A 27624-nucleotide genomic window follows, 5' to 3' on the forward strand; every position below is an offset into this window, starting at 1 on the left:
ATTCACCTTTATACCTCAGTCTTCCAATCTTCTCACTTCCCTTGAGTGACAAACATTTTTTTCTCTTTTCTTCACTCATACAGTATGCAAGGCTTGAAATTCTCCCCCATTATCTCTGATTGGACAATCATATGCAGGAAAGATAATCAAAACTTACTAGTGACCCACAAATCTGAACAGGCTAAATAGCTACTACTTTCATAAGAGTAGTAGTTATTATGTTCAGCTTGGCAAACTAATATGATCTAACTACAGGCAAATAGTATGAAACTCTTGACATTCTCATTTATATAGATCAGCACTTTAACCAGAGGACTACTGTATCTATATATAGAATGGTTCATTTTAAAAACTACTTGCATGAAATTAGTTGACATTATAAATAGTGTTTGTTTCATGGCAGATGTATAGTTTTCATTTTTGTGCCCTATGTTTATACCTGAAGTATGAGCAAAATGAGTAACCTGTTTTATTTAAAAGCACTAAACAATAGATAGTTCTGAATTTGAATGTCACAATTCTTTTCAACTTTGTTGGCATTAGATGAACTGATCTAAAAGATTCAGAAATATACAATGTTATTCAATTAAAAGTTTTATTTTTTTTTTTCTATCTAGCATCATGGCCCACAACACAATATCCTATCCTCTCAGAAATTCTTTTCTTAGGCTAGCTAACCTGATAAAGAATGTGTGTGTGGTGGGGTGCTTTTGCATTAATGTGTGCATATGTGTAACAAAAATATACAAAGGATATAAGTTGTCTTTGGATCAATAGCGTCATTAAGTCTGCAAGTGGTTTGAATATTTCAAGGGTTTCAGCATTTCCAATGAAAATAAGCTTACATTTTGCTCGAGTCATTGCAACATTTAATCGTCGGATATCTTTCAGGATTCCACCAGCCTAAAAACATAAAACAATCTCAAATTATAATTTAACATGTTAAATATAAACCATATAAGCATTAACTAATCACTCATCTTTCCATTATTTGTGCTACATGTACAGCAACAGATGGTACAAGACCTAACCATATTCAACGGTTCCTATCATCACCCTCTACACTCAACCTCTTCTGTCTGTCACAAGGTCAATGTATAAGGGTTTACATTGAATCTGTTCATATAGAATACATTCTATCACCCTTGCTATATTGCTAGTCATCAGCTATTGCTCACTGTCCCCTTGACTAAATATTACTGTCATTTATCTTTACCATTATCCAGCTCTATTATTACCCATTACTCCACTCTCACCTTAAACACAGTTTCTACTATCATACTCTTATCTCTTGTTTATACCATCTCTCTCTCTCCCTTGTTCACACTGCCTTGAGTGGATATGTATGTCAGGATAGTGAGAATTCTACTCTTATGGTATAGAAGTTAAGCTTCTTGTGTGGTGCCATGGTAATGCACTCAATACACTTTGTAAAGTGATTAGTGATGGGAAGGGTATCCTGACATAGAAAGCAAACCAAAATATAAAGGCAAGATGTGATACTCCAACCTGTCGGTGTGGGTATGGGAGTAATCTGGATAAGAACTGACAATCCACCCAAACAGTACTGAAAGCAGACATAAAGTAATGATATGATATCAATGCAACTTCAAACATTTTTGACTCAAATTTTCATTTATCCACATACATCATGTTAGAGTAGTTTTGCTACATAAATATTTAAATTTATATCTTGTAATATGCTTGTCTAAATGCTTTATATTTAGCTTTCCGTCAATTTCTTTGAAAGTGTGAAAATGCTCTATGAATAAGTATGGGAATAAAAATATATAAGAAAAAGTGTAAGGATATACTATAAGTGCAAGAAAATTTTCTATTTTAAATTTGTACAATTTCCAGTTGTGTGTGTCAAACACTAAAATTACAGTAAATATTGCAGATTCTAAAAAACGCCAAGATTATTCAATATTAAGATAATTTTTCTTTAACATTATGGATTCTTACTTACATTGCAAGATTTTAAATTTTCTTTGGAACTGTTTCTCACAAATGTTACTATGATTATATCTTTATCACGGCCTTGATACTGATCAACTGTATTCACCTCTACATACTGAGCAGCTTCTTTTCCGATTACATTAATCAGTGTTTGCTGGACAAGTTTTACTTGATTTCTGTATGGAGCTATAACACCAATATCACTGAGGCACATGCCATCCTAAAAGTACACAAAAAATATTAACCAAACACACATATATATTACCTGAAGTGACATAATTGAAGAAACACAAAGAAAATTGATTACAGACAATCTAGTTTAATTGTATCCATTTTTAAACATCAATTTTGATAAGTCTGCAGTATGGGATTTTACTCTTCTTGATCTAATGAGATCTTGTGAGATCTAATATCCTTAGATTTAATCTCTGCATTTTCTCAAGAATTTGATTATTTTTAATTACTATTGAATTCATTAACAAGTTGCATAAAGTTTATTATGAAAATAAGGAATTATGACCTTAGTTCTTTAGCTGCCTCACTAGAAAAAGGACATCACTGATACTCCATGCTGGCATAAATCTAAAACTAATTCTCTTCCTAATCAGTTGTATTATAACTTTTTTTAATACCCTTCATGACCTGATCCAGCAGTTTGATGTTTGTGTAGTACTCTTTCTTTCTAAAATATCACCTTTACTTTTAAAGTAGTTGATGATATTGCTACACCAGTCATTGGGTATTGCATTTTTCTATACAACCAAATGATGTTGAGAAAAAAGAAACAGAAAAGCAAAAGTGGATTTTTAAAATTTTCTATTTACTTACCGTTTGGAAAGCTGAGACTATCATAGCAATCAACTGTGCCTCAATGTTATTTTGAACTTCTCCTCTCGTATTGTAAGTTTCTGGAGCTGGAACCTAGAATATTGGCAATGATTAGTGCAGAAAAATGTCACTACAATTGAACAAAAAAGATTTAAATTCTAGGATTTAGTCTTTTCTTTTTGAAACTATTTCAACAAAACAAGTAGTAAAATGCTTTTGTTAAAATCAGATGTGAAGAAAATTCTAATGTATTAAGCAGAGCGACTGCAAAAATTCCAGCACAAAACATTACAATTCTTAGCTTTTCATAGCACTTTAGCATTATCTGTTATTTAACTTCACTGAAATATTTAGTTTGTAAATGTTTACTAAGTAAAAGGAGTTCAGAAATTGAGTTGAAAACAGGTAAACGTATTCAACAGCTTATGAAGTTTCACATTCAATATTCTTAGTATTCAACTCAATTTATATGAACCTAGAGAGTAATCCTGTACCAACCAAATTAGAAAAGGAAAAGTTAATTTAAATTCAGCAGCAAGAACAGTCAAAGTGATAACAAGAATTTTAGTTTTAAGAAATCAGTTTTATATATTGTGTTGTTGGCATTAAGAAAAGCATCCAACCTTAGAAAATATACCAAAGCTGACACTAAAGCTTGATGCAGCTCCATGCTTGCCAGATCCAGTCAAACTGTACAATCCTTGCCAGCATGGAAAACAGATATTAAATGATGATCATTGTTCTCCATATTAATCACTTTTAAAACATTTTATCAGTTCCTTTTTAGAAACATGGCAATTGCTGACTTTCATTCCCCCACCCCAACTCTTCATTTAGGGAATTATCTGAAGCAGATGAAAACATTAATGGTAAACAACAGGTTGAGAGAAAAGTGTTTTGTAAGGAATGGATGAGGTGCTAAGCAATAGTCATGCCAATAATTCAAACACTACTTTAAAGATAAATGGCATTATTACTATTTAGAAAGGCAACTATAAAAGAAAGCAAATTTCAACATCTACTTTTCGTTCTTGTATGGGTCAGAAAAATTTGTTGTGGCAGATTTTCTATGGCCAGATGCTTGTCCTGTTACCTATTTTCAAGCAAGGTAATATTTCTCATATGGCCAGACATGTTTTCCATGGATTATTGGAAATGAAAGATATCATACATGATGTCAGAACAAGGGTATACACAAGCATCTCTCTCTCTTGTGTGTGTTTATGTTTATATATATATATATATATAGGACAGGCTTTTTCAGTTTCCATCTACCAAATCCACTCAAAAGATTTTGGTCAGCATAGGGCTGTAGTAGAATACACTTGCCCTAGATATCAAACAGTGGGACTGAATCCAAGACCACATGTTTGAGGAAACAAGTGGCATATCATACATCAACACTTTCACCTGGTATCTGAAAAAAATAATGCTTTTCAGCTGAAAGCATTCAAGTTCCAGCCACAACTGCTGAAATATTAGTTTGTAAAAGGAAAAGAGTGCAAGAATAATAACTAACTATGCTCTGTAATATTCATATAAATAAACTATTAAAAGAAAATACCATTTTTGTATTGAGAAACAGAACTGCTTTATTCAATGCTCCACTGACAACATCTAGCATCCAGGATGGGAGATTAGATTTCTGTAAAACAACAAAAATCACAAAAATAAAATATGAATTTTATAACATTCAGAAAGTCTGAACTAAGTATAGACTGATCACTTAATATATTTGGTAAAATAATATAACAAAATCATCATTCAATATAAAATAAACATTGAAAGTTGTGTAAGTAAAATACCTAAAAAAACTATTTCCATCAAGCTCTTCCTTACTACAGAAAATCTACAAAAAAAAAAAAAAAAAAAAAAAAAAAAAATCAGGACTTGGTAAATTTTTAAATTGAGTCCATCATTGCCGTTTAATATCTATTTTCCAATGAGCAACACTGAGCTCTGGTGTTGGACTTGGTATGGTTTCTATGGCTTGATGCCCTTCCTAACACCAACTGCTTTACAGTATGCACTGGGTGCTTTTTTTCTCATGCCACCAGCACTAGTGAAGTTACCAAGTAATTCACATGAATTTCTAAGAGGTATCCTAACAGATTGTTTCAATTTTTTTTGTGTCAAACCACTCTCTAAAAGTATGCCAGTGGTGTTTACACTGATTTACATTCTATTGACTTTAATGTACCTTGGGTACAGATATCTCACACCTTCCTACAGTATGGAAGTCCTCAAAGACTACATTTATGAAATCAATGCAGGTTTAGGATACATGTGAATAATGCATGATTAGGAAGGAATGAAGTGTCACGTCATATCAACTATATCAATTTTGCTAACCCGGAAAGCTCTGCAAAAGCTGTAAAGCATCATTGCTTTTTCTCCTCAGACTAAAATGTGAAAAATATCTTAACTAAACAAGGAATGGAATATATTAGCAACTGCTGTTTGTAACCTGCTTCAGTTAAAATAACTCTACAAAGGATAAGATAATATTTACACAGAAAATGAAAAAGACACACCCTTTTAACACACTTAGAAGGTTGAATGGTTCGTGTTGCTACTTCTTCATTACCACACTGTAGACATCCTTCATAAATCAGCTCATTTGACAGTAACATTATCTCTCTGCAATGAAAAAAAAAGTAGTCTTTAAGTGTTCTTCCACAGCTTGCAATTTTTCTTGGAGGTGGGGAGTGGGGGAATGTGTTGAGTCAGTGTGCCAGTGGTATGAAAAAAGCACCCAGCACACATAGTAAAGCAGTTCACATTAGGAAGGGCATCCAACTATAGAAACCATGCCAAAGATGACACTGGAGCTTGATGCAGCTCTGTACCTCACCAGTTCCCTGTCAAAGTATCCTACCCATGCAAGCAAGGAAAGTAGATGTTAAATGATGATACTGATGCAAGAATAGTAATAATCTTGACTTATTTGTATGGCCTTACAGACTGGTAGAGAAAGGGAGGAAGAAACCAGAAAACAAGCTTAATTTCAAACAACATAAACTTCAGCAAAAGCAGGCAAGACAAATGGTAGTATTAAATTGGGTTTAGCATTGACATTAAGTCTACCAACTAAAAGTAGTTGTAGTCTATTCAATAGGTTTCTGCACAGGTACAAGCTAACCAATTTCACTCACAAAACTTGCATTGTCCAAAAGTATCATCATCATCATCATTTAACGTCTGTTGTTCATGCTGGCATGGGTTGGACGGTTTGACCAGGGCTGCTCCAGCCTGATTTGGCATGGTTTCTACGGCTGGATGCCTTTCCTAATGCCAACCACTCCAAGAATGTAATGGGTGCTTTTGCTTTTACGTACCACCAGTATCTACCACGACTACGATTTCACTTTGCTTCTTCTCAAACACAGCATATTGTCAAAGTTGTCGGTCATTGCCTCCATGAGGCCCAGCGCACGAAAGGTACTTTCACATGCCACTGACATGGGTGCTAGTTACACGACACTGGCACTGGCCACATTGCCTCCATGGGAAGATATTTGTCTAAGATGACATACAAAGAGAACAAAGTTGGAACCATGTGATTGCAGAGTGTATGCCTTAAACACTAGGTTATGCATACAATGGTAGTAAATACAGGGATAAAAGTTGAATTATGCTTTGGTACGTATATACAAATACAATATATATATAAGAGCATTACCTGTTCATTCTATACTGAAGATTTAGCTGCACAGTTGCACCCTTATCTTCAAGCTCTACAAAAAGACTTTTGTCCATGCCTAAACTCCTGAAAAATGTAAAAATAGAATAAGTTTAAAGAATTATTAGCAAACGTTTTATAGAATTACCACCACAACCACCTTATACACCCTCATCAAAAGCACCACTATATTTTCTACATTGACGTGGTATTAATATGAAGAATGAAATCGTTATGGATGAAAAAAACGAAAAAATTTTATGTGGAATTATTGGAGTAAGTTGAGGCATTGATTAAATCAACCTCAATATGCAGCAGGTACTTTGTATCATCCCTAGAAGGATGAAAGGCAAAGTTGGTCCAAGCAGGATTTAAACAGCTGCCAAATATTCAAACCATTTCACAAGCAATGTATCTATGCTGAACTACACATCATTCCCATACTACATTACAATATTTCAAGAGTGTCAATCCTCAGTATTTTATCTATAACTATTTATAGCAGCAACATTTCACTCACTACTGCCATCTTCATTCCTACAACACTAAATCCTCATTGTTAATGATAGGTTTTTATTCTTTACCAAGTTAGTATAGAATGGCAGAAACAAATATGATGTTAAAATTTATGTAAGAGATGTATAGAACAATTACAGATTTAGATTTGTTTGAATTAGATTAAATACACCAAAGTCCACAACTCTGAGATTTAATATGCACAAATAATGAAATCATGATTGGAACACTGCCTCTTCACTTCATCTGTTAAAGCTATTATGGTAGCAAGATTAAGAACAGGACATCAATAACCCACAGAACATGGTTCTGGATTGTGGTAGCTAAACTATGAAAAGGCAGGAAAATATTCATTTTCTTTGTTAAGAAATCTAAAACATCTCTTCAAAAAAAAAAAAAAAAAAGAGAATTTTTTGTAGTATCCCAAAATTTGGCATGCTCCCCTACACAGACTCTCCACTTATTACACTCTCCTATCAACATTTCTAACATTATCAAAAGCAGCATCTGCTTACATAATACCACAGCCTCAAGCAAGGCCAATATAAAACATTTTTCAGCATTCAGTGTCATTTCAATAACACTCACAAGCACACACACAAAAACATGCTTTTTACCCGCCAAAATAACCAGCTGAATTACTTACTACACTTTATTGCAAATGAGTAGAAGTAGTTATAAATCAAAAAACATGTATATATATATATATATAGATAGATAGATATAGATATTTTGTATAAATTTTGAAAAATTATCTATTTACTTGGCCTGATCGCTTTGGACAATAGGAGGAAGTTGTTTTGAATCTCCAACTAAAATGAATTTTTTGGCAGCAAATAAAGGGCCAAGGCACATGGGCAGCATCACTTGAGAGGATTCATCAATAATACAGACATCAAACTGACGTTGACATTGAGAAAAGAGTGTATGGGACATGCCCACACATGTAGTTGCAACAACATTCTGGGGAAGAAAATAAAGGAAAACAGTTTACCAAAACATTGTACAAGAGCTCAGAAAATAAAATATTAAGCTTCAATTAAAAATATCAAGTTAAATTTCTGTTTTCATTCAGTAAAACGTTTTTCTAATCAAGTTAAAATCTAACAGACACTGTGTTATAAACTGATTTAAAATTTTAAACTCTCTCCAGAGAAAGTTTTTTGTCAACAAATTGTTTGGATAATCTCAAATGACCAAAGTTTTTCGATGCCAAGGTATTTTCTCTTCAGCTATATTGATGATGTTCATAATTAGCGTCACTACATATATTCTATCTTTTATCTTTTATTTGTTTCAGTCATTGGACTGCAGCCAAACTGAGGCACCACCTTGAAGGGTTTAGTCAAATAAATTGACCCCAGTACATATTTTTTTTTTTTTTGTTAAAGTCTGGCACTTATTTTGTTGGTCTCTTGCCAAACTGTTAAGTTATGAGGACATAAACGATCTAACACTGGTTCTCAAGTGGTGGTGAGAGACAAACATACACTGCAATGTATTTGGTCTGCTGCACTACCATTTATGCCATTCAGTCACTATCTTCAAAACCCCAAATACTGAGTATGTAATCAAATTCACTGTGCTCTCAGGAAAGTCACACACGAGCTAAGAGAAGAGAGCATTAATCTCTTGGCTGAAGAATTAGGAGTTATGATGAAATAAAACTGGTAATTCTGAGTATTTTCTCTTGATAAATACTTGGACAAATATCTATATTCTTACAATGGATTCATATACAGCTTTCAATTCCTGCACAGATTTCACATTCTTAGTCAGTTCATCTGTTGAATAAGGGTAGATATCAGGGTGGATACGATCCTTCCGGCCCATACGTAAAAACTGGATTTTTTCCTAAAAAGGACAAAAATGTAATTCAAAGATTAGAACATGTATATTGAAAAAAAAAAAAAAGTATATTAGAAACTGGTTATAGGAATTAACAGAGAAATAGAAGTTTGTCAACATTTAGATAACATTTCTGTTCATTTGTGTAACATCCATTTTCCATGTTGGCATTGGTTAGAAGTGCTTTTCCCATTGACAACCTTTTTGTTTTTTTCCAAGTACTGGGATTTATATTCCACTGGTCTTCAAAACTGCAGAGTGATTGGTCATAATCTCAATAAAGTATGTAAACATCATTTACTATTTCACTTGAACAAAACCATGAATTGTCAGCATTCAGTCACTTCACATATACGACAGGCTTCCAACAGTTTCCATCTCTCAAATTTACTCATCAGGTGTCAAGTCAAGGCTATAGCAGAAGACACTTGCCCTAGGTATAGCACAATGGGATTTTGGTGAGTTAGTAGATGTGGGTCCCATTAGTTGTGTCATGGACATGACTACCTCTGTAGTGCTGGTGCCATGAAAAGAATACACTTAGTACACTCTATAAAGTGTTAAGTAAAGAGGAACTGTTAAGCTTGTCGAGGACATGACACCTCCAAGGATGGCACCATGAAAAAAAGCATAAAGTGGTTGGCATTAGAAAGGACATCCAGCCATCAAAGCCAAACCAAAAATGAAACTCATAAGCAAGATGAACAGTACCAGTGAAAACATAAAAAGTGGATGCAAAAGTGATAACAATACAGACACACACCATACATGTACAATTTATATTCATTCAGAGTCAAGTGCTGATTCACTCTACATTTACTCAGTGCAGTTACTGCTTGATTGAATTCACATGGTGCAATCCTCAACTGATGTGTGAATTTGTAATTGGAGTACAAATAGTGTGTCAAATCAATAAACATTAACTGCAATATCTGACATGAGATTTCTAAACAGATGCTGTTTTGTCTTTACAGTGAAATACTGTGGTGGTAACATATTACAACTCCAAAAGGAATGTTAATCAAATAATCCAGTAATCACAGATTAATTAGTTGAAGTAAATAGGTAGCATTACGATATTTCATCTACTTGGTTGCTTGGCTTCAAACCTTCACTCTCTTCCACATATACAGTAAGTAATTTAGCCAAAATTTCATATCTCAAGCACAGCATATCGCCAAAGATCAAAAAATAATATCTGAAAAATTGCAAATTTCCATTAAAAAGAAAAAAAAAACATACTTTTCTCAGTTTAAGAAGTATATTGTCAACAGCAGAGTGGGTAAAACTGGCCACTAATATTGAAATACCACTAGCAACTAGCATCTGAATGAGGGCAACTATAGTGGAAGTTTTCCCTGAAATTGAAAAAGAAAGCAAGTGTTAGAGTTTAATCTGAAGAAGTATCCAAACAAAGGTGGGATTACAGACACAGAAACATTGAAGATCTGTCTACCTACCTGTCCCTGGATAACCACAGATAACGACATAGTCTTCACTCATGAAAACCTAGAAATAGGATAAATTTCCATTAGAGCAGATGATTCATCAGTGATGAAGCTGATATTTAGCTAAGCTAGAATAACAGTGACAAGCTTTAAAATGTTAAAACTATTAGTTCAAAGAGTAGTCTATATGAATCCTACCACAAGAATTAAGTTGTACTTTAGATCTAGGTCAGCCCTGATAAAGCAGGCCTATGATCCAACCTTGATCATTTCAAGTTATTTTCAATCAATTTTACCTATGATCTCATACATAAGCTTGTGGATTTCATTTCCAATGTGACGAACAAGATGTACTCTTAGTCAAGGCACTTCAATTCATGCTGTTCCAGTCAAGCCAGCTAGTAAACTAAGTATTAAGACTGACAGAGCACCAGGTCATCATCAAGTAGTGAAGCACTACATCTTTACTCTTTTGTTTTTTATCTATCGCAAGGTCACATTATTCAATATATTTTTTATCCCTTTTGAAATAAAATTCAGATGCAATTCGAGGGACATTTAGCTAGGTCAAGAAACAGACTACAGGCTTCTTTGTTGGCTTGTAATGCATTCACAAGTACTGTGTTATGTTATTCAACAAGAAACACGATCCTACTTTGACAGGGATCAAAAAGAATTGCTATTTCACAAAAATGATACAGCTGATCAAAATGTGTCTGAATAAAACACAAGGTAATATTCTTGTGCAAAGCTTGCTGCTGTTCTATAAACTGAAGTATCTAGAATTGTTTTGTCTAGTGGAATACAAATTTTTAAGTCAAAAGTCAATAGCCTTATAATAATTTGCCACTCAAAAAACAGGAAGCACTTTTTCTTCATTGATATATCAGCATTAAAATTAATTAGGTTGCAAAATCTTTACACAAATAATCTATTAAAATACTTAGATTTGCAGAGACATTCCAATATAGCGGAACTTAGTGTGACAATAGTTTATTTTCAACAAATCTATTCAATCAATGCTATTATGGAAAAATGGTAATTCAATCAATAATTGTTTCAAATTTTTACACAAGGCCAACAATCTTAGGGGGAGGGGGATAGTTGATAACATCAACTCCAGTATTTGACCCTGAAATGATGAGATTTGAACTAAGAGTGTAAATAATGTTAGTGGTGCTGATGATTGTACTGGTGGCATAATGATTACAATGTGAGCAACACTGGAAGTGATTCAGAAAACAAGCAATGAAAAGGAAGATAAAATCATAGATTCACCTTTAAAAGTGCCACTTTTTGAAGTTTGTTTAAAGGCTTGAAAATAGATTTAACTAAAATAAAAAAAAAGGGAGAAATAAAAATTTAAGTTAATAAAACAGTTGGAGAAAGAAATAAAAAAAACACTCAAGGATTTATAATTATGCTCCAATTCTAAGTTTTCTCTCAACTGAGTAGGCATATTTCAAAAAGTTAGCATTGAAGGAAACTAAAGCTAGTCAAATAATACCTTATGAATAAACCAAGTTTAAAACCTTTAGAAGCTCAGAATACCCAAACTATTATTCTTATACTTAACAACAACAAACTAGTTTCTTTTTGGTGCACACTCATTATATATCCTTTTCAAATGTACCTAAGCTACAGAAAATGCAGGTAAACATCATTTATAAGTAACAAATAAAACCTGACAGGTGCAGAATATGATTTCTTTTCCTTTTAGAATCATGCATATCTTCAATCCTTGACAATTGTTACCTGCATTTATCAGATTTCAAGCTAACAAGGGAGCATGTATATAGTTGCTTGATTTGCTAGAAATATCTGCCAAATTTTACTTGGCCATTTAATAAAAAAAGACACTCCTAGATATGATATGCTTAGAAAAAAAGACAAGACGGTCCAAGCTGGAAGGCTTTTGATCATAGGTTACTTGAGTAAAGTTTACTTCAGGTAAACTGACAGTAACTAACAGATCTTTTTTCCCCCCACTTTTTCCTAAATTTTCCATGTATCCTCTTGTATCTCCCCTCACTGCTACTTGATTTATTTCTGTAGTACACCTAATTATGATTATTATACTCATTATGATAATTACATCTTTTCTGACTTGACTAATATCTAATAAATACAACAAAACATTGCACATCAGTTATAACAGATTAAAATGTTTTACTAATGAAACAAGATTAAGTTATAAGACCAAATGACAAGTAGTAAATAACGTTTCCTCAATTCAAACTAGTAAGAATGTGGCATAGCAGCAAAACATCCCACTGAAGATTAACTGCCAGTTAATCTTAATCCACATGTAAAATATACTCAACAACCAACTGTAATGATAAGCAAGATTTCAGTCAACATACTCAGGCACTGCCATTGAGAAATGTAGAGATCTAAACCCCACTTGGCATCTGACTTCAACAAGGTATTTGACAGCATACACAAACCTTCATTTAGTAATGTAGCATTCTTAAAGTTGTTATCATGGAAATCAAACATGCCAACAGAAAATATTGTGTCAAGACTGAAAACAAGTACTAGCAGCTGATTCAAAATGCTGACAGAAGTACACTGAGAATGCTTTCTATCACTTGTATTTGCCCTGGCCTATGATTGGGTGCTGAAGAAAGCTACCCAAAGAAAGGACATACAAATTGCTATCCTAGAAAAAATACGAAATAAAAAATAAAAAGGTAAAATAAGCCTAAATAAGCTTCAATTTATTAAAAAAAAAAAAAAAAAATGAACAGGTGCTCTTCATTCTTAGTCAAGTTTTAGAAAGTGGTGATTTAAAATCTTACCTTTCTGAACAGTGCTTTTTCCTAATGTTGAATGCACTCTAGGTTTTTCATGGTCAATTATCAATTGTCTTAATCTTTCACTGAAAATAAGACATGTTACTGATTAAATTATTTACTCAAGAATTACATTTTACACAATACTATGAAAAATATATAAAGTCTATATATATTATGAAAATAGATGTTGTGTATAGACATGTAAGTGCTCAGCAACAGAAAAACAGTAAAAAAAAGGAGAGTAATGGCAGAACATATACTGCAGAAAGAGAGACTGCTGAGAAAGATATACAAATTGTATTATGTAAACTACAGACAAGAGAAGAATTTTGATATTTTGGCATCTTTGTTACTGTTTTAATGCTATATTATACTTGTAATTTCATTTGATGTTAGGTGTTACAGTAAACAAACCTGACTTCAGTATTCTACAAAATATCAATGTTAACAGTAACGAACAAATATATTAACAATGCCAACAATAGCTAATGCAGTTTTACATTATATGAAACATCAATATAAAACTACCTTTTGTGACCTCTATCAGTGGATAAGAAAACTTTAATAACAAAACTTTTTTACCTGTGAGCAGTATTTGCCATTAAAGTTATCAGATTATTATAGCATGTGCCCCAATTCTCCCAGTCAGAACATTTGTCGACTTTGAAAATTTCTGTATTAACATTGAGGTGGTCATCAAAGCTCCTGGAATGAAAATGAATGAAATTATGTCATTATGTAAATGAAAAGGATTCTGAAACTTTTAGTTAGTTATTCTTTGTTCTGTTCTTTTGTGGTCTGGGTCAATCAGATCATATATGTCACAGTTCCTTGGGAAGACTAGGCCACCTATAGACATGACGCTAACATTATAATTATAAATGTAACTGGTTCTTTCATATCTAAACTGAAGATTAATAGCTACTATCTACTCAACAGAATAACTTTGATAGTGGGTGTATCTTATCTTGGAGCACAATTGAATAACTTTGGCAGTAGTCAAACGAATTTTAGTTTTGCTTTAACCCATTCATGAGAAAAAAACACCCGAATTGCATGGATGTACCTCTTTACATTTAAACCAAAATATTGAAATAATTTGTCATACATTAGTGGTAACACGATTTCACTAGATAAAGATTTCCTTTACACAGTATGACATTTCTATAACTTAATGTTGTGGTCACTGAAACTTTTTGCTTTTTTTTCCAAATCATTTTTTATTTCTGTAATGGCCTATCATCATCTCAACTTAACATTGACTTTTCCATATTCACATATGTTGGATGGAATTTTACTGAGGCAGATTTTCTATGGCCAGATGCCCTTCCTATCACCAACCCTCACCTGTTTCCTGACAAGGTAAGATTTTACCTATGATTAGTACTCAAAGAAGATTGGAATTGAAAGACACTGCTTACAAAACAGTGACAAGGCAAGGAGACAGTAACACACACACACACACTTTATATATATATATATATATATATATATATATATATATATATATATATATATACATATATATATATATATATATATATACATATACACATACACACACACATCAGACTACTTCCAGTTTCTCCTCAACCAAATTTACTCAAGACTTTGGTCAGCCTGAGGATTATAGAACAGGATACATGCCCAAGGTACCACACAGTGGGACTGAACTCAATACCATGTGGTTGGGAAGCAAACTTCTTACCACAGAGCCACAATTGTGGTATGGTTTCTATGGCTGGATGCCCTTCCTTAAACCAACCACTTTACAGAGTGCGCTGGGTGCTTTTTACGTGCCAGCAGCACGGGTCCGTTAACATAGCACTGGCACAAGTGCATTTTATGTGACACCAGTGGATGACAACACTTTTACTGAAGGGTACATTCTGCTATGAGTGGATGAATCTTCTGTAGCATTACATATCACCAGTCAATACATTCCTTTGACATCTTAATGACATGTAACATCCTCGGGTCAGCCATCACCACTTCATCTCAAATTTTCCTTGGTCTCCCTTTTTCACAAGTTCCACTAACTTGGAATGCCTGGCACTTTTGTATACAGCCATCATCTTCCATATGCTTCACATACCTGTACTGGCACAGCCTCCTCTCTTGCATACTACATTTGATTCTTCTTATACCCAGTTTTTTTTCCTTAGTTCATTTGTACTCTGGCATACATGCACACTAACATTAAATATATATAGAGCATGCTAGTTTTATTTCTTTCTAGTCTTTGTAAATCTTCTTCATTTAAAGCCCATGTTTCAATATTATGCAGCATTGCAGTTCTAGCACAAGCATCGTACAATTATGCAGAATGTGCTCATGAACAACACTACATTTATTTAATGATTTTCTCATCACTATTTTGGTAAGTCTATGCTTTGCTGCAGAGATCTAATAAGATCAAAATAGACTAAAGTTGTTTTCACATCTAGATTGTATAACTAAAAATAATATTAGCCATTGACTAATATTATCTTTCTCTCATCAAATATCATCATTTTAACATCTACTTTTCCATGGGTCAGATGGAATTTGTTGAAACAGATTTTAACAGCCAGATGCCCTCACAGCATAATTACTTCAAATTGTTTTTTCTATGTTCTTTGCATAAAATATGGTAGCACTGACTTACAATACATTAGATTGTTTGCTATGATAAATAATAGAGTAAAGAATGAAGTAGTAAAATTTTAAAGATAGCCATGACACCGACAGAAAACATAAACCAAAATGTCATCATACCTGTCACACATAACAACAAGATGATCCTCAGAAATACTGTAAATGTATCCTCTACAAATAACAATCTGTTGTTTGTCTTCAACACTAATTGCAACACTGTCATGAACATTCAATCCAACTGTATTAATGGGTTCAAAAGACTGATGTAAGCTGGAAAACAAAAACAAAATATCCATCATAATCATTTCCTTGATAGCAACAGCAATTACACAAATTAGCTAACAATATTTTTTCTAACTTGATTCTTAGATGCTGTCATCATCATCATCGTTTAACATCTGCTTTCCATGCTAGCATGGGTTGGACGATTTGACAGAGGACTGGCGAACCAGATGGCTCCAATCTGATCTGGCAGAGATTCTACAGCAGGATGCCCTTCCTAATGCCAACCACTCCGAGAGTGTAGTGGGTGCTTTTTTGTGCCACCGGCACGAGGGCCAGTCAGGCAGTACTGGCAATGGCCACACTCAAATGGTGTTTTTTTACGTGCCAGCTGCACAGGAGCCAGTCCAGCGGCACTGGCAATGACCTCGCTTGAATGTTTTTTCACGTGCCACCAGCACAAGTGTCAGTAAGGTGACGCTGGTAACGATCACGCTCAAATGGTGTTTTTTATTGTATTTAATTCTATTTCAATCCAGATCAGTGATTTTCAAATGGTGCACAGCAAAGGAGTACCTAAGTGAACTGGCTGTTTTAAACTATAATATAAGGCTTAAGAAAATCCAAACTAATGCTTGAGCATCTTGTTGAGTAATGAAGACAAACCAATATTACAAACTGGAACCAAAGGAGCTAATTATGAAACCTGTAATAAAACAACAATCTTACTTGGAATATGGGTGTCTTTTAAACGAGTTGAGAAATTTTTCTGTGTCAGGGAGTGTTTGAGAGCCACAAAACTGGAGGTTGCTAATACATTCCCCTTTTTTTTCTCTGAAATACATAAAGAAATAACATTACATAACCAACTTAAAAGAGAAATAAGATAAATATAATTATTTAACTCTTTCAGCACCAATTACTTGAAATCACTTCTGGCTATTATATAAAACTTATGTTCATATTTAAGCTAAAACCCCATCATAATTTTATGTAAGGCCAATTATTTTGTTAATAATAATAATAATAAATAATAATAATAATAATAATAATAATATGCTCAGGTGCACTACAACTGATCAGACAAGAGGCAGTACATAGAAAAATGCACAGAAAGTGAACAGTGAATGAGTCATTAATAAAAAAGGTGAGGTGGGGAGATCAGGTGTACTGATAGCAAATTTCAGGAAGCATGAAAGATTTGAAGAATGTAGTGTCCCAACAACTAAAAACTGATAAGAGTAGTTTATCCCATGCTTCAGCAATTCTGAGTGTGAAAAAATGTTTTTGAAAGTCATGGGTGTTGTGCTGTATTTTGATTTTGTAAGAATGTCCACAAGTGTTAGACATATGGAATTCAAAAGGGTGCCCAAGGTTGTTATTGGAAAGATGGTGGGTAATCTTGTGTCAACAAAGTCAGTTGCTAGATGTCAGAGCTGAATGTGAGCATGCCCAGGGAAGTAAGACATTCAGAGTATGGCAGATATTCATCTGGTTGCATATTTCTGAACAGTTTCCAGGAAATTGATATGCCGAGTAAGATATGGGGCTCCAGACTGGTGATATGTTTCAAATCAACTTAAGTACAGGAAGATGTCACACAGAATGATTGGCATAACAGTGTCCTCATCAACTACTACAAGAGTGAAGAGAGAAATCTACAATGGTATCAAACTGATGGACTAGGTTGTGAAAGTTACTGGAAGAGTCAAAGCTTAACTGATTAGGAAGAGAATTAGCCAAGATGACATGCAATTTAGAGATACCATGATGAAATGTACTCAGTGCATTCTGCTGCTACAGTTACAATGACAACACAAGCCCTGAATTAAACATTGAAAAATAACTGGTCTTATACCTAGGTAAAAAATATAAATAATTGTAACAAACCTGTCAATGCCAGTTGAGCACCATATATCACGGATCCCTTCGCCATGGATACTGCTTTGTTTTTCAAATTCAATCATGATACACCAGCGAATGAAAAAAATAATATGTGACTGGCTTAAATGAGATAAAGATATTTGGTGAAGTTCTTTACGGTTTTTAGTCATGTTCTCAACATCTGAAGAAAAACTGGAAAGATACAAACAGTACAATAAAATTCAGAATACTCAGTGGTATAAAAAATTTACAAATTATGCATTTAAAAAGCAAAATATGCAAACAAGATGCTCTTGAGCTGGCCTTTCTCCTCAACAAACTTTTCAAACTTTCTCTCCTTATAAGTACAAAGGAATACAACAAATGGCAAAACATGTGAGACAAGTGTTGGAAAAGACCTATTCAACATATTTAAGCATGGAAAAGTGAATGTAAAAATGACAAATTCAATTAAAAATTAACTTACTTTTGATAAATAGAGCAGCTTAGAAGATGGGGACATTTACTACAAGCAGACACATTGTTGATGGGCTCAGGTAATTTACCAAGAAGTTTTGATAAATCCTCTGGAAGTGAATTTTCTCTAAGTAAACTGTTTTGTATATAATACAAAATCTCATTTCTGAGCTGGATTAATCCTGTTAATGAAAAAACAAAAAAACAAAATGCAACCAGTGAAATTTTTCAAGTGTAAATATATAAAAACATTGGTGTTTGTAAATTTTTTTTTTCTGTTTGTAATCAATTTGATCCTATTTTTAAAAACGATTCCATATTCCTGTATATGAACTATCATCATTTAACATCCATGTTCCTTGCTGGTATGGACTGGATGGTTTTACAATGGCTTGACTGTCTACTATAACATGGTTTCTACAACTAAATGTCTTTCCTAATACCAACCGCTTTACAGCATGTACTGGATGCTCTTTTGGTGCTACCAACACTAATGAGGTCACCATGCAACTTGCAAGACAACAAGACTTTATGCTACAACACGAGGGAATTAAAGTATGACAGAATAGAACAGGTTTTTTGTTGTAGAGGGGATACATGGCTAGCCATATTAAAGGGTGTAAGGTGATGAGGTGTTTATGTGAACTCTCAAAAGTAAGAGGAGAGTAAAAATGAATGGAGGCAAAAGAACTGGAAGTGTGGGTGAGTGAAGGTAACTAGGACATATAGGAGAGTGAGAGATAGGGAATGGACAAAGAGGTGAATATAATGAATGAGCAAGTGTTGAATGATAAGTAGGAGAGGTAGGGAAGAATAGGTGAAAACTGTAGAGACTGGATAGGGTTGAGGAGTGGATATAGTGAATGGTGAATAAAGGGTAGGAGTGACTAATGATGCATGAAAGTAATTCAGTAGTCTGTTGAAGAGAGAGAGAGAGAGGGGTGACAGGAGGTTGGGCAGTTGTGAGTGGAGGGAGAAGAGAAGTAGGTGTAGTGCATGGGGAGAGTGAGTCTCTATAGTAGTGAAGGTAAGATGATATGGCGGCTTGGGGTGCATGACAATATTAAAGATGAAAGATGGATACCAAGTGAAATGGTTGAAGGTAGTAAGAAAGATTAGCCAATATCAAGGAAAAGTTGCATTTAGGGAGATGAAGGGCAATGGGGGTGACTTGGTGGAAGGAATTGGACAAGGGGCCCAGTTGTGTGAGTGTGTATACACACAAACACACACACACATGCACAGTGTTTCCAGAACTTAGTTCCACTGAGTTGGGTAGGTCTTCTAGAGAATTGCATATCACTAATCACCTTGGTCTTTTGTTATCTCCTCTGAGAAGTTCAAGATCCTAAAAGTATTGATTATATTGTTGTGCTACTTTGATATTTGAAAACACATAACCAGAACAACTTAGCCATGCTTTCAGCTTGTTCAACTTAGCCCTTCATGACAATGTCCCAACATGGTTGCAATTCATATCCACTTTCTGACAGATGGTCAAGCTTGTGCAGTGGAGACCTCAATTTTTCTTGGCCACCACACTACAGTCCCTGCTCACTAAGATAACTTCCCACAAGTGCAAGCCCCATGAGTCAGAATGGTTGTTCCAGCACATCTCTCTCACCATCCTCTGGAGTAATGCCTTTTCCATTTTGTCTGCTGGGACCACGAGGCAGACCGACAAATCTTTTTAGTTATAGCTGTTGTAAAGGGTAATTGTGGTAAGTGGAAATCAACTTCAGCTTTGCTGTTATTTGTGCATTTCAAATTCCTTCACCTCTCAAAAACATACCCCTTCTTTCTAATTCCTAACTAATATAACTGAAACAAGTAAAAGAATAAAAATAAACTGAATGAAACTTAATTTTTTAGATTGAATCATAAAAACATAATCTACCATACTCAAGAACTAAGTCTTGGGATTATCAACCAAAATCTATATAGTTATTTCAAATGTTATGTTATAGTTCTATATTTTAGATTGGTCAGCAAAGTAAAATTAATCTTTAGATCTGTAATGAATAATAATGAATACATTTGGTTAATTACTGTTATACCTCTTTTATTTTGATGTTCAGCTGAAACAGGACTCATGTTTGGTTGATCTTTCAAGTAAAGAAGTAAACCCTCTTTTGGATCTTCTCGGCGATCAGACATCATCATAGTGTACAAAGTAACCTGGAATAGAGACAAAAAATTAAACAATGGAAGGTAGAGAAAATACCTTTATTGAAAATCAGTAATTCATTTAATTGCTACTTAATACATTTTTCTACTTGTTTCTAGACTTAAAATTTCCTTCAGCTTGTGTAACCTAATACATTAAGGTATTTTCTCATCAAAATATGTGCTGAGAACTTAGTCTATTCAAGACAAACAAGTAAAAGAAAAACATAAGATTAAAAAAATAAAAGAAATGCAAATAATTCAACAACTTTTGCAATGTAAAATACAATACAAATACAACAAACAAGAATATTTGTCTAAGAGACAATGAAAGAAATCATAAGAAACTATACCTATATCTTTTCTCAGGTGCTTAGAGCACAGTTTTGCAATTAATTTAATTAGTTACCAGCATACGTACTGTTATACAAATTAGAATCTCCAGTTTGCTGATATGATAATATTTGATGAACTTATTATTGAGACTATAGTAGAAGACATTTGCTCAAAATGCCACTCAGTGGAAGTGAACCTGAAACCACATGGATATGAAGCAAGTTTGTTAAACAAACAGTCATGCATGGCTACAGTGCTACAAAGATTAAATATATTACCTGGCCTTTATGTTCAGCAGAAAAAGAAGGATTTCCAGTCTTCAATTCAAGGGGCACTACTTTCCTTTTTAAATTGTGTGTCTGTTGTTAGATAATAATATATAATTTAAATATTAGTTGCAGAAAGAGTATCTGAATTTTCAGTATTATCCTGACACTCCACCAGAATAAAGATTATATAAAGACAGAAAGAAAATATACTTTTAAAGTTGAGTACAAGATAAGAGAGACAGCAAGAAAATAGACCAACAATTTGGAATGAATAGCAATCGCAACAAAGTCATGCCGATGCTGGACTTTGCTGGTTCTAGTAACATCCAGTAGTTTCTAGTTCTGAGCTTTGAACAAACTTATGAATGCTTCAGAATATGTTTCGGAATATTTCTAATATGTATGAGTACAGTAATATTGGTCTCAAATTTTGGCACAAGGCCAGCAAGCTCAAGAGAAGAGGTAAGCCAATTACATCAATGCCCCCGAAAGATGAAAGGCAAAGTTGACCTCGGTGGAATTTGAACTGAGGAAGTAAAGACAGATGAAATGGCGCTAAGCATTTTGCTTACATTACAAAGTGTTTCAATATGGGGATGGAAACCAATTAATTGCCATGAACCAGCTCATTTTTTAACATTTACATCATAAATATATAGTGAAAGCAGGAAATGTTTCAACAAGTTGAGTTATGCTGACCATATAGCTAAGTGTTCAAGTTTTCTTTACTTATAGCCTTTGTTCCAGCGCCAGGTTAGTCTGAAAACACAGAAATCAATGTGATCACAGGTGTTCCAGCTGTAACAATATACTTTTCATGCACAGTGATCCCAGATATATTATATCTAGAATTACACTGTCCACTGCATCTTTTAATACGGCATGGTGATTTAGCTGCTATTGTTTTCAAGGCACATAACTCTATTAGAGTTCAATTATTCTGCCAACAGGTTTATGCAATTAACACTAATGTCATCTGTAAATATAAAAAAAAACTGACACAAGAAAACAAAACCCACCTTTGCTTGCTTGAAAATGCATGCATTTAAGACTTGACTTAGATCTGTCATGAACCTTAGAACTCATAAGGCTAGAGCCTAACACAGTTTCTCTAGCATATAAGTGTCAGATTATAATACACCCCTTAAACAAGATGCTGGTTCATCACAGGGTTAACTGCCCAGCTAATTCTGGAACTCATTTACAGCCGAGTGGACTGGAGCAATCTGAAATAAATTGTTTTGCTCAAGAGTACAATGCAATGCCCAATCTGGGAATCAACAATTTTACAATTGTGAATGCAACAGTCTAATCACTAGGTCACACACCTTCAAAAAATGCAAGCCAAAAAGAAAAAAATAAGAGGTATGTGTTTAAATAATATAAAAAAATTTATATTACATATGTATATGTTTATCTATGTAGTATAGAAAGGTTAATAAATATTTAACAAAACACCTATAACTATTTTAACTTACTTTGATTTCCACAGTGAGATCAATTTTTCCTTTCAAACCAAACCTACAGAGAAAAAAATTGTAAAGTTCAGAAATAATCTTTTACAGGTTTTGGTCATAAGATTGTGGCCATGCTGGAGCACTGCTACTGTTAGTTTAAGTTAATTATATTGACCTCAGTACTTTGTCGGTTAATTATTTTATCATCCTAGGAGGACAAAAGACAGAGTCAACTGGACATAAAGAGACATAACTAAAATGGATTGGAACCATCATTTTAACATCCACTATTCCATACTTGCACAGATCAGGTATTTATTGAGGCAGTCTTTCAACATCCAGATGCCCTTCCAGTCACCAACCCATAGCTATTTCCAAACTAGGTAATATTTCCCCATGGCCAGACATGTTTCTGCAGAATATTGAGCGTGGCCGTTGCCAGTACCGCCTGACTGGCTCCCGTAGGATTTTCGAGCGAGATCGTTGCCAGTGCCCCTGGACTGGCTTGTGCGGGTGGCACATAAAAGACACCATTTCGAGCGTGGCCGTTTTCGTGCGGGTGACACGTAAAAGCACCCACTACACTCTCTGAGTGGTTGGTGTTAGGAAGGGCATCCAGCTGTAGAAACTGCCAAATCAGACTGGAGCCTGGTGTTGCCATCCGGTTTCACCAGTCCTCAGTCAAATCGTCCAACCCATGCTAGCATGGAAAGCAGACGTTAAACGATGATGATGATGATGATGATGAATGACACTGCTTGTATGTCAGTGACACTCATTTACAATTAACATGCAATATCAAGATACACACACACACACAGAATGGGCTTCTTTCAGTTTCTATCTATCAAATCCACTCACAGGATCTGGGTAGACCAGGTCTGTAGTGGAAGACATTTGCTCAAGATGCCATGCTGTGGAACTGAAACCATTTGGCTGGGAAGCAAATTTCTTAATCATACAGCAATGTCTGCACCTATAATATTGTAAGATATTGTCATTTGGCTCACCAATTTTGTGATTCTATTCTGATACACATTATATAAACTCATCATCAGTGTCCTTTCTGCTGTTTACTTAACCATTATCCATATTGGCATAGGGTTAAGCAAGTTAGGGGTCCAAGTCAGATCTTACTTGGATACTGCCCTCTTAGACAGGTCAGAGACAACATCCCACTAGCATGTTCCATTTCCACCAATACATATCTGACAGATTTCTACACTGTTTCTGTCTCCCAAATTTCACTGACAAGGCTATAGTAGAAGATGCTTTCTTAAGATGTTGCATAGAGCTTTCAAGCCTCTAAACCATGCAGATTGTCTGTGTCTATTATTAAGTAACTTAAAGAAATTACCAATTTTCCAAAGAAATACTCCCCAAAATTTTCAGCCTGTGACTGATTTTTAGTTATATTAGCTTAATTTTTCATAAGAGACATCATCATCCTCCTAATAAACACTTTCTTTGTACTGGTGAATTATTTAAAGTTTAGTCACAGGAGGAAGAGCAGTGCCTATTGAATTTTTCAGGGCCTCCAAAACTGACAATGGTGGAAGAACAAAGAAATTGTCCTCATACTGAAGACATGTTCTTTGCATTTAGCAATGTTATAAATCAGTGAAGCTAAGGCTGTATTGCCTTAACGAAAATGCTTTTTAGGTATATTAAATATTCATATGAAATAATTGAATATTTGAACAATTTCTTATCTTAATTAGATATCTTGATTAAGTAGTGAAAAAGGTAGATTTTTGATTTTTGACAGAGAATGTATGTAGCATATCTTTTCTCCACAATTCTGACTGGTTATCTTTTAAATATAAAGATTTTTATTTCTTTGGGCACAAAGGAAGAGTTCATAGCCAATTGAAGCAATCACAGTAAACTACTGACACATATAAGAGGTGGTATCAAAAAGTTCCTGGACTGGTTCTGTAGTGTGCCAACAGATGGCAGTACATGGATATGTGCAGTGAGTGCTAGCAGTGACCATCATGAGGCAGTGTGTCAAGTGACACTGCTGTGTGAAATGCATTTTTGTGATCACATGTATGCTGTAATCTACAATTTTTGTCATGAACAGGAAGTTTGAACAAAGTGTCAACATGAAATTTTGCATTAAACTTGGGAAGTCTGCTACAGAGACATTGAACATGCTTCGGCAAGCTTATGAAGAGGCAATGGGTCATATGCAATGTTTCGAGTGGCATGGGCACATGACAGAGCCACAGCCCAATCAAGAGTATACTCATCATTTCTTCAACATCTGTGGTATTGTGCATCAAGAATTCGCCCCCACCCCTGGACCAGATCGTCATTCAAGAGTTCTACTGTGACGTTTTGAAGCGTTTGAGGGAGGACAGTTGGCAAAAGCGACTGGATCTTTGGAGCGTGAAGAATTGGATTCTTTATGACTACACTGAGCTCTCCTCACTTGTGAGTTTCTCACCAAAAACATGGTATCGCTTCCACACCCACCCTAGTTGCCAGATTTAGCACTTGCAGGCTTCCATCTCTTCCCCAAGATGAAAATGCAGCTCAAAGGTTGCCGTTTTAATACTATTGTCAAGATCAAGAGTGAATCACAGAAGGTCCTCAACTTGTTCACAGATAATGGCTTCCAGGCTGGATTTAAAAAGTGGCAGGAATGCTGGGACCAGTGTATTGCTGTACAAAGTGACTATTTTGAAGGAGATGATGTTAAAACTTAAGTAAATAAGTTATTTTTTATTAAACATAACTAGACCAGGAACATGTTGATACCACCTCATATTAAGAAGGAATCCCACAAAAATGAAAAAAAGGACTCCAATAGGATTTGACTGCCATTGCCACCACCTAACATCTGCCTGAGTTGGAGAGTTCAACAGAATGCAACAAGTCAGAGGACTACAGTGTTCAAAAGCTAGATTTCAACAGCTAGATACCCTTCTTGATGCCAACCATATTACAGATTGTACTGGATGTTTTTTTCTGTAATACCAACACTAGTACAGTCACTTCGCAACTAGTGAAACTGAAGAACCTATAGTAACCTCTAAAACTGAAAGAGAATGAGAGAGAGAGTTTGATTTTAAGCAAGGTTATGAAAGAGAGTAATGTATAAGAGGAACAGATTTATAGTGTGAGAGGTTGGTAGTGGAAAGTTACAAAGTAGATGAAGATGATGATGAGTTATCCTTTATTATGTTATTTAAAAAAAAAAATCAATTCATTTAAAAAATGAAAAGAAGGAAAACTGGAAGAAATACAATGTAAAGTGAAGGAGAGAGGCAAGAAATGATAACATGATCCATAAAGTATTATTCCAAGGTAGCTTAGCCAAACTTACCTGGGTGACCAAATATTTTCTTCAATATCACAGACAGACGTAACTATAGTTCTACTGACATCACTACCACTGAATTAAAAGATACACAGATAAATAGCATTACAAAATGATAGGGACAAATTTCAAAATCAGATCCATTATTTATATGAGTCTGTATTGACTATTTTTTTTATTGCATTTACATCTGAATAAAAAGATGAATTTTCAAACTCAGCATTAACTGATACTCTATTAATAGCTTTCATTTTTTTTATGGTTCATAGAGTAATTCTCATTACTATATTCCCAAACAAAACTGTCAAGCCACAACAATGATAGGTCTATTTTTTTCAATGGAAAGAGCATTGGTAGTGATCATTCATATGTGTTTGTACATAAATGTGAGGATGGTCAAACATCAGATTCTCTATATACAATAACATCTAGTCTGTTATACAATTGTGTATGTACAGCAGGGCTTGACTAATGAAATAATACATATTTGATACAACATTTTCTTTATTAACCACCAAGAGTTCACAAAAGCATAAGGGATAGTTGTAACATGTTGCTAACAACACATGCTTGGTATATAAGTTGTTTGGTAATTGTATCATCTATGCTATTACCAATATATTTATTACTTAAACATATCAATGCAAATAGCTCACCAAGAGATTTTAAAACATAAATGATGCTTTACTGAGAAAACAAAGATTCAATGATATTAATTTGTCGTCAACATCATTACAGCAATCTTCTACTTCAATTTAAACTGAATATACAATTCTTACCTCTGTTGCTTCATAAAATCTGTATGATGCTCAATCCATTTCACAATATTTGGAATATATTTTAAAACTGCTGCCAGCACCACAGATTCATCAGTACCAAGACCATAACTAGAAAAAAACAAAAGAAGCAACAATCATTTACAGAAACAAGGTTGAGTTCTATAATAAAATGTGGTTGTTCTTCAATACTGCTTCTATTTTCTCTTGCTTGCACATTTTTTTAAACCCTTTAGCATTTAAACCACCTATATCTGGCCCAGATATTCTACCATGGACAACGGACATTAAATGATGATAATGAACTTTACTCCACAACTCTGTTCATAATATTCATATATATATTTCAAGTATATTCATAATACTTATATATATTTCAAGCATTACGTTTATCTACTACTTGAAGCCAAGCATTTTAGAATGAGCCTAATTTAGATCTAACTTATATAATTTATAGTCTGAACTGCTAATTGCAATTAAACCTTTAAAATTATTAAACAGAATTTTGATAATTTCCAACAAAGCATAAGGCCACACACTGAGGTGGAAGAGCACAGCCTCTTATAACTACACCAATATTGCACCAGTTCTTATTTTACTGACCCACTAGTAGATGAGAGGACAAGTTGGCTTAGGTGGGATTGAAAATCAAAAGGCAAAGAGGTGTAACTAAACACTACATGGCATTTTGTCTGCTACTCTGCTAACCAGTCTTTAAAAAGGATTGGTTAATACTCATCTCAGAAAGGTTAAAAAGATAAACACAAACATATGGTTATAGTTCAGTATATAACTGGCCTAAGTTCAATCATTTATATACTCAATAAAGTCTATGAGTTTAAACACGCTCATATGTCTTCGAAAGAAGAAAATCTAGATTTTTTCTTAAGCATATCAACTTATCCAAACTCATGAACTCTACTGTACAATACAAAAGAACCACCACAGGTTTCCCTGAACCCAGTTTTTTAACAAATATATATATATATATATATATATATATATATATATATT

At 34.2% G+C, this 27624-nt stretch overlaps 1 protein-coding gene across 1 annotated transcript in view; it reads right to left on the reverse strand.

Annotated features, from left to right (window-relative positions):
- Nucleotides 1-27624, reverse strand: part of LOC106878937 (DNA replication ATP-dependent helicase/nuclease DNA2) — a 42766-nt gene that overhangs the window by 786 nt on the left and 14356 nt on the right. Inside the window, exons 11-32 of the mRNA XM_052966329.1 lie at nt 26614-26721; nt 25841-25909; nt 22528-22570; nt 21059-21139; nt 20336-20456; nt 18289-18460; nt 17829-18014; nt 16668-16772; nt 15837-15986; nt 13662-13784; nt 13083-13162; nt 11560-11612; nt 10294-10342; nt 10076-10191; nt 8711-8839; nt 7749-7948; nt 6470-6556; nt 5322-5427; nt 4352-4432; nt 2788-2880; nt 1970-2179; nt 754-903 (exon numbers count right to left, since the gene is read on the reverse strand). Coding sequence (XP_052822289.1) covers nt 754-903; nt 1970-2179; nt 2788-2880; nt 4352-4432; nt 5322-5427; nt 6470-6556; nt 7749-7948; nt 8711-8839; nt 10076-10191; nt 10294-10342; nt 11560-11612; nt 13083-13162; nt 13662-13784; nt 15837-15986; nt 16668-16772; nt 17829-18014; nt 18289-18460; nt 20336-20456; nt 21059-21139; nt 22528-22570; nt 25841-25909; nt 26614-26721 — 2512 coding nt within the window. The remainder of the gene's footprint in view (nt 1-753; nt 904-1969; nt 2180-2787; nt 2881-4351; nt 4433-5321; nt 5428-6469; nt 6557-7748; nt 7949-8710; nt 8840-10075; nt 10192-10293; nt 10343-11559; nt 11613-13082; nt 13163-13661; nt 13785-15836; nt 15987-16667; nt 16773-17828; nt 18015-18288; nt 18461-20335; nt 20457-21058; nt 21140-22527; nt 22571-25840; nt 25910-26613; nt 26722-27624) is intronic.

This window comes from Octopus bimaculoides, chromosome 1 (assembly GCF_001194135.2).
Source record: "Octopus bimaculoides isolate UCB-OBI-ISO-001 chromosome 1, ASM119413v2, whole genome shotgun sequence".
NCBI classification, from domain to species: Eukaryota; Metazoa; Mollusca; class Cephalopoda; order Octopoda; family Octopodidae; genus Octopus; species Octopus bimaculoides.